Here is an 8,954-nt window from a genome sequence, read left to right on the forward strand (position 1 = left end):
TCCAGGGTTCAGGGATCAAGTAAGTTTAAAGTAAACTCATGCTAAATACAAAACCGAGGACAATGGCTTCTTTTCAGTGACTTTAGGTTTTTTACGGCTGCACGTTGGCAAGACGCTAAAGCAGTAGAACAACATTACAGCAAAGTAAAATGGTTAAATGGTTAAAAACGAAACAAAAATCTAAAAGTGTCTGTTGTCCAATATGGGTCCAACATGTTTTGATCCTTATGCCGGGGGCTGTGTTATAGATGGTACCTGAGATTAAATAAACCACGAACGGCAATATGGCTCGCTGTTGAATATAGGGATGGAAACGTGTTTGGTCTCACGGCTCCTTTAAAAAAAAAGGCTGGCGTTATTCTTCTCTGCTGTCTTGTTATACATGAGTACAGCATGTGAGATTCATGGCGTTTTAAAGCGTCCTGTCATAGTATATGCATTCGAATAAATTCGTTATTTTATGTCTATATCAATATTAAAAAAGTCAAGGCCCAGAAAAGGATAATTCAATTTTTTTTTATTATACACGATTTATTCAAAATACTGACAAATTACAAGGCAGGATCTCGATAGGATCACGTTTTCATAAAAATACATTACTAACAAATATTGACGAGAATTACAAAATCACAAAATGCCCACGTTGACCAAACATTTATGAATTGAATGTAATAATATCAAATAGACTATATGAAAACGATTCAGTCAATAGAATAGAACATCACAAATAGAGACAATATGTCTTGCATGAAACTCCAAACGTTTCAATTATTTTATTTATACAAATAAGTGTAGCAAACAATAAAAAAAAATAGCTGAAATACCAAAGCTTACAAAATGACTATTACCACCTACATACACATCGAAACGTATCAATTTACAAATGTAATTTTTTTTTTAATACATTTTTATTCATTTTTTTATATTGAAACACTTTGGTTCGATAATACAAAAATGCTCATGTCAGATTAAAAAAAATAAATTAAAAAGATATTGAAGTCAAAACTCGATTTACAAAATAATACAGCAAGATACATGCGCACAATAACCTGGTACGAGAATAATACATATTTTTTTCCAAACACATTGAGATAGAAGAGCGCTATTACAAGATACATTTGGCAGTGTCTTATTTGTCCGATTTGCCAGACAGTACATTGAATGATGTGGGCCTTAGAAAACAGACCTTTCCGATGTGTTAATTTTGTAAATCCGCGGGTATATTAGAAAATATGTTTAATATCTTTTAGAATTATTTTCTGGGCCAGTTTTGGTTAGAAAGCGTCTCTTGGTTCCGGGTGTCTGTAGGGCGTCTCATCCCCGGGATCAGGGCTGGAGGAGCCGCTGGGAGGTGTCTGAGTTCCGCTCGCACCAGAACTATGACAGACGTACCACTCACTTAAATTGGCGGGTTGGGACGAGGGTGTTGGTTCTGAGAGCGACGAGGCTCCTGGCTCTCGGCCTAAGTCCGATGATGGAGACACTAACGACGGAGTTGAAGACTCGTAGCCAGAACTTGGTGGTGGAGACTTGCAGTGCACTTTCATGTGTTTTCTGAGAGAGCTGGGGTGTGTGTAGGATTTATCACAGCCTCTCACTTTGCAGTTGTACGGCTTATCGCTGGTGTGCACGTGGGAGTGCTTCTTCCGGTCACTGCTGTTGGCGAAACGTCGGTCACAGCCGTCAAACTCACATTTGAAGGGTTTCTCACCTGAAATAAGTGAACAAAAGTTAGGCTTCAGAAAACCCAAAAGCATAAATCAAAACAGCTGCTTTATTTTGGGGTTGGTGACGCATGGCCACATGTGACATGAGTTATGTCAAATAAAACCATATTGGCCTTTCGTGTATTGCCCATTGTACTTGACCCAATGAAGAGCTGAGTTCCTTTAGGACAGCCCAATGAACCAGCTGAATTCCTTTAGGACAGCCCAATGAACCAGCTGAGTTCCTTTAGGACAGCCCAATGAACCAGCTGAGTTCCTTTTAGGACAGCCCAATGAACCAGCTGAGTTCCTTTTAGGACAGCCCAATGAATCAGCTGAGTTCCTTTTACGACAGCCCAATGAACCAGCTGAGTTCCTTTAGGACAGCCCAATGAACCAGCTGAGTTCCTTTAGGACAGCACAATGAACCAGCTGAGTTCCTTTTAGGACAGCCCAATGAACCAGCTGAGTTCCTTTTAGGACAGCCCAATGAACCAGCTGAGTTCCTTCAGGACAGCACAATGAACCAGTTGAGTTCCTTTAGGACAGCCCAATGAACCAGCTGAGTTCCTTTAGGACAGCTCAATGAACCAGCTGAGTTCCTTCAGGACAGCACAATGAACCAGCTGAGTTCCTTTAGGACAGCCCAATGAACCAGCTGAGTTCCTTTTAGGACAGCCCAATGAACCAGCTGAGTTCCTTCAGGACAGTCCAATGAACCAGCTGAGTTCCTTTAGGACAGCCCAATGAACCAGCTGAGTTCCTTTAGGACAGCCCAATGAACCAGCTGAATTCCTTTAGGACAGCCCAATGAACCAGCTGAGTTCCTTTAGGACAGCCCAATGAACCAGCTGAGTTCCTTTTAGGACAGCCCAATGAACCAGCTGAGTTCCTTTTAGGACAGCCAAATGAATCAGCTGAGTTCCTTTTAGGACAGCCCAATGAACCAGCTGAGTTCCTTTAGGACAGCCCAATGAACCAGCTGAGTTCCTTTAGGACAGCACAATGAACCAGCTGAGTTCCTTTTAGGACAGCCCAATGAACCAGCTGAGTTCCTTTTAGGACAGCCCAATGAACCAGCTGAGTTCCTTCAGGACAGCACAATGAACCAGTTGAGTTCCTTTAGGACAGCCCAATGAACCAGCTGAGTTCCTTTAGGACAGCTCAATGAACCAGCTGAGTTCCTTCAGGACAGCACAATGAACCAGCTGAGTTCCTTTAGGACAGCCCAATGAACCAGCTGAGTTCCTTTTAGGACAGCCCAATGAACCAGCTGAGTTCCTTCAGGACAGTCCAATGAACCAGCTGAGTTCCTTTAGGACAGCCCAATGAACCAGCTGAGTTCCTTTAGGACAGCCCAATGAACCAGCTGAATTCCTTTTAGGACAGCCCAATGAACCAGCTGAGTTCCTTTAGGACAGCCCAATGAACCAGCTGAGTTCCTTTAGGACAGCACAATGAACCAGCTGAGTTCCTTTCAGGACAGCCCAATGAAGAGCTGAGTTCCTTTAGGACAGCACAATGAAGAGCTGAGTTCCTTTAGGACAGCCCAATGAACCAGCTGAGTTCCTTTAGGACAGCACAATGAACCAGCTGAGTTCCTTTAGGACAGCCCAATGAACCAGCTGAGTTCCTTTAGGACAGCACAATGAACCAGCTGAGTTCCTTTAGGACAGCCCAATGAACCAGCTGAGTTCCTTCAGGACAGCACAATGAACCAGCTGAGTTCCTTTAGGACAGCACAATGAACCAGCTGAGTTCCTTTAGGACAGCCCAATGAACCAGCTGAGTTCCTTTAGGACAGCACAATGAACCAGCTGAGTTCCTTTAGGACAGCCCAATGAACCAGCTGAGTTCCTTCAGGACAGCACAATGAACCAGCTGAGTTCCTTTAGGACAGCCCAATGAACCACCACAGTTCCTTTAGGACAGCTCAATGAACCAGCTGAGTTCCTTCAGGACAGCACAATGAACCAGCTGAGTTCCTTTTAGGACAGCCCAATGAACCAGCTGAGTTCCTTCAGGACAGCACAATGAACCAGCTGAGTTCCTTTAGGACAGCCCAATGAACCACCTGAGTTCCTTTAGGACAGCTCAATGAACCAGCTGAGTTCCTTCAGGACAGCACAATGAACCAGCTGAGTTCCTTTAGGACAGCCCAATGAACCAGCTGAGTTCCTTTAGGACAGCCCAATGAACCAGCTGAGTTCCTTTAGGACAGCCCAATGAACCAGCTGAGTTCCTTTAGGACAGCACAATGAACCAGCTGAGTTCCTTTAGGACAGCACAATGAAGAGCTGAGTTCCTTTAGGACAGCCCAATGAACCAGTTGAGTTCCTTTTAGGACAGCTCAACAAGCCAGCTGAGTTCCTTTAGGACAGCCCAATGAACCAGCTGAGTTCCTTTAGGACAGCCCAATGAACCAGCTGAGTTCCTTCAGGACAGCCCAATGAACCAGCTGAGTTCCTTCAGGACAGTCCACTGAACCAGCTGAGTTCCTTTAGGACAGCCCAATGAACCAGCTGAGTTCCTTTAGGACAGCCCAATGAACCAGCTGAGTTCCTTTAGGACAGCCCAATGAAGAGCTGAGTTCCTTTAGGACAGCACAATGAAGAGCTGAGTTCCTTTAAGACAGCACAATGAACCAGCTGAGTTCCTTTAGGACAGCCCAATGAACCAGCTGAGTTCCTTCAGGACAGCCCAGTGAACCAGCTGAGTTCCTTCAGGACAGCACAATGAACCAGCTGAGTTCCTTTAGGACAGCCCAATGAACCACCACAGTTCCTTTAGGACAGCTCAATGAACCAGCTGAGTTCCTTCAGGACAGCACAATGAACCAGCTGAGTTCCTTTTAGGACAGCCCAATGAACCAGCTGAGTTCCTTCAGGACAGCACAATGAACCAGCTGAGTTCCTTTAGGACAGCCCAATGAACCACCTGAGTTCCTTTAGGACAGCTCAATGAACCAGCTGAGTTCCTTCAGGACAGCACAATGAACCAGCTGAGTTCCTTTAGGACAGCCCAATGAACCAGCTGAGTTCCTTTAGGACAGCCCAATGAACCAGCTGAGTTCCTTTTAGGACAGCCCAACAAGCCAGCTGAGTTCCTTTAGGACAGCCCAATGAACCAGCTGAGTTCCTTTAGGACAGCCCAGTGAAGCAGCTGAGTTCCTTTAGGACAGCCCAATGAAGAGCTGAGTTCCTTTAGGACAGCCCACTGAACCAGCTGAGTTCCTTTTAGGACAGCCCAACAAGCCAGCTGAGTTCCTTTAGGACAGCCCAATGAACCAGCTGAGTTCCTTTAGGACAGCCCAATGAACCAGCTGAGTTCCTTCAGGACAGCCCAATGAACCAGCTGAGTTCCTTCAGGACAGTCCACTGAACCAGCTGAGTTCCTTTAGGACAGCCCAATGACCCAGCTGAGTTCCTTTAGGACAGCCCAATGAACCAGCTGAGTTCCTTTAGGACAGCCCAATGAAGAGCTGAGTTCCTTTAGGACAGCACAATGAAGAGCTGAGTTCCTTTAAGACAGCACAATGAACCAGCTGAGTTCCTTTAGGACAGCCCAATGAACCAGCTGAGTTCCTTCAGGACAGCCCAGTGAACCAGCTGAGTTCCTTCAGGACAGCACAATGAACCAGCTGAGTTCCTTTAGGACAGCCCAATGAACCACCACAGTTCCTTTAGGACAGCTCAATGAACCAGCTGAGTTCCTTCAGGACAGCACAATGAACCAGCTGAGTTCCTTTTAGGACAGCCCAATGAACCAGCTGAGTTCCTTCAGGACAGCACAATGAACCAGCTGAGTTCCTTTAGGACAGCCCAATGAACCACCTGAGTTCCTTTAGGACAGCTCCATGAACCAGCTGAGTTCCTTCAGGACAGCACAATGAACCAGCTGAGTTCCTTTAGGACAGCCCAATGAACCAGCTGAGTTCCTTTAGGACAGCCCAATGAGCCAGCTGAGTTCCTTTAGGACAGCCCAATGAACCAGCTGAGTTCCTTTTAGGACAGCCCAATGAACCAGCTGAGTTCCTTCAGGACAGCACAATGAACCAGCTGAGTTCCTTTAGGACAGCCCAATGAACCACCTGAGTTCCTTTAGGACAGCTCAATGAACCAGCTGAGTTCCTTCAGGACAGCACAATGAACCAGCTGAGTTCCTTTAGGACAGCCCAATGAACCAGCTGAGTTCCTTTAGGACAGCCCAATGAACCAGCTGAGTTCCTTTAGGACAGCCCAATGAACCAGCTGAGTTCCTTTAGGACAGCACAATGAAGAGCTGAGTTCCTTTAGGACAGCCCAATGAACCAGCTGAGTTCCTTTTAGGACAGCCCAATGAACCAGTTGAGTTCCTTTTAGGACAGCTCAACAAGCCAGCTGAGTTCCTTTAGGACAGCCCAATGAACCAGCTGAGTTCCTTTAGGACAGCCCAATGAACCAGCTGAGTTCCTTCAGGACAGCCCAATGAACCAGCTGAGTTCCTTCAGGACAGTCCACTGAACCAGCTGAGTTCCTTTAGGACAGCCCAATGAACCAGCTGAGTTCCTTTAGGACAGCCCAATGAACCAGCTGAGTTCCTTTAGGACAGCCCAATGAAGAGCTGAGTTCCTTTAGGACAGCACAATGAAGAGCTGAGTTCCTTTAAGACAGCACAATGAACCAGCTGAGTTCCTTTAGGACAGCCCAATGAACCAGCTGAGTTCCTTCAGGACAGCCCAGTGAACCAGCTGAGTTCCTTCAGGACAGCACAATGAACCAGCTGAGTTCCTTTAGGACAGCCCAATGAACCACCACAGTTCCTTTAGGACAGCTCAATGAACCAGCTGAGTTCCTTCAGGACAGCACAATGAACCAGCTGAGTTCCTTTTAGGACAGCCCAATGAACCAGCTGAGTTCCTTCAGGACAGCACAATGAACCAGCTGAGTTCCTTTAGGACAGCCCAATGAACCACCTGAGTTCCTTTAGGACAGCTCAATGAACCAGCTGAGTTCCTTCAGGACAGCACAATGAAGCAGCTGAGTTCCTTTAGGACAGCCCAATGAACCAGCTGAGTTCCTTTAGGACAGCCCAATGAGCCAGCTGAGTTCCTTTAGGACAGCCCAATGAACCAGCTGAGTTCCTTTAGGACAGCACAATGAACCAGCTGAGTTCCTTTAGGACAGCCCAGTGAAGAGCTGAGTTCCTTTAGGACAGCACAATGAAGAGCTGAGTTCCTTTAGGACAGCCCAATGAACCAGTTGAGTTCCTTTTAGGACAGCTCAACAAGCCAGCTGAGTTCCTTTAGGACAGCCCAATGAACCAGCTGAGTTCCTTTAGGACAGCCCAATGAACCAGCTGAGTTCCTTCAGGACAGCCCAATGAACCAGCTGAGTTCCTTCAGGACAGTCCACTGAACCAGCTGAGTTCCTTTAGGACAGCCCAATGACCCAGCTGAGTTCCTTTAGGACAGCCCAATGAACCAGCTGAGTTCCTTTAGGACAGCCCAATGAAGAGCTGAGTTCCTTTAGGACAGCACAATGAAGAGCTGAGTTCCTTTAAGACAGCACAATGAACCAGCTGAGTTCCTTTAGGACAGCCCAATGAACCAGCTGAGTTCCTTCAGGACAGCCCAGTGAACCAGCTGAGTTCCTTCAGGACAGCACAATGAACCAGCTGAGTTCCTTTAGGACAGCCCAATGAACCACCACAGTTCCTTTAGGACAGCTCAATGAACCAGCTGAGTTCCTTCAGGACAGCACAATGAACCAGCTGAGTTCCTTTTAGGACAGCCCAATGAACCAGCTGAGTTCCTTCAGGACAGCACAATGAACCAGCTGAGTTCCTTTAGGACAGCCCAATGAACCACCTGAGTTCCTTTAGGACAGCTCCATGAACCAGCTGAGTTCCTTCAGGACAGCACAATGAACCAGCTGAGTTCCTTTAGGACAGCCCAATGAACCAGCTGAGTTCCTTTAGGACAGCCCAATGAGCCAGCTGAGTTCCTTTAGGACAGCCCAATGAACCAGCTGAGTTCCTTTAGGACAGCACAATGAACCAGCTGAGTTCCTTTAGGACAGCCCAGTGAAGAGCTGAGTTCCTTTAGGACAGCACAATGAAGAGCTGAGTTCCTTTAGGACAGCCCAATGAACCAGCTGAGTTCCTTTAGGACAGCCCAATGAACCAGCTGAGTTCCTTTAGGACAGCCCAATGAACCAGCTGAATTCCTTTAGGACAGCTCAATGAACCAGCTGAGTTCCTTCAGGACAGCCCAGTGAAGAGCTGAGTTCCTTTAGGACAGCACAATGAAGAGCTGAGTTCCTTTAGGACAGCCCAATGAACCAGCTGAGTTCCTTTAGGACAGCCCAATGAACCAGCTGAATTCCTTTAGGACAGCTCAATGAACCAGCTGAGTTCCTTCAGGACAGCACAATGAACCAGCTGAGTTCCTTTAGGACAGCACAATGAACCAGCTGAGTTCCTTTTAGGACAGCATACTGTTAGTTCCATTTAAAACATGTTTTAATTGATGATCATCTACAGGATTTGAATTGTTTGCATTTGGAACTTCCATTTCCCTATGAAACAAACTCAGTTAAAAAGCTAAACAAGTAGTTATGGCCATACTTGCCAAGTGAGCCTCCTATTTCTATATTGGACATTTGAACTATGCACCTAAGGGAGGAAATTAATGTAAATAAAACAACATTTGTCTTGATTAGCCTGTAATATCTAGCCCTTAGGACATGTAGCCTATACAGCATGATCTGGCAAAAACATCATATTTGAACTAATTACTTTTGAAATCCTACTATGCTGATTCCTCTAATGCAAGGCCATGTAGTCAAGCAGCTAAAGGCATCGCAAGAGAGAATATATAATTACTCCATTCTAATTACACAGGCACGTTGAATATCAATTTGACCTTCAGCTGTTGGACTGAGAGAGCAATCAGGGATATTAGTGTAGAACACGAACACGTGTTTCCCAAGGGGAAAACCAGTCATAACCACAGATCCGGCTAGGTTTTAAACATAATACTCTGGACCGGGGACCTTGGGAATCAACACATGCACAAATCATTTAACAGATTTCTACTTAAGTAAATGCGAGCAAATGATATGAATAATACATAGGGAAGCATGAATGGATTCAGCATAAAGTAGTCAGAGTCATATCAGGTGCTGTTTTTGACGCATCGTTTTCAAAGGCCTTAAAAGGAAGGCTTCTAACTTAGATCGAAACGTCCGTTTTGAAAACAGTAAACTC

At 45.8% G+C, this 8,954-nt stretch overlaps 1 protein-coding gene across 1 annotated transcript in view; it reads right to left on the minus strand.

Annotated features, from left to right (window-relative positions):
- Positions 1-500: 500 nt before the first annotated feature.
- LOC106579754 (zinc finger protein ZIC 4) overlaps positions 501-8,954 on the minus strand; it is a 14,928-nt gene continuing 6,474 nt past the window's right edge. Inside the window, exon 2 of the mRNA XM_014159917.2 lies at positions 501-1,711. Coding sequence (XP_014015392.1) covers positions 1,275-1,711 — 437 coding nt within the window. The 3' untranslated portion in view covers positions 501-1,274. The remainder of the gene's footprint in view (positions 1,712-8,954) is intronic.

The sequence above is a fragment of the Salmo salar genome, chromosome ssa19, assembly GCF_905237065.1.
Source record: "Salmo salar chromosome ssa19, Ssal_v3.1, whole genome shotgun sequence".
In the NCBI taxonomy this organism is placed as follows: Eukaryota; Metazoa; Chordata; class Actinopteri; order Salmoniformes; family Salmonidae; genus Salmo; species Salmo salar.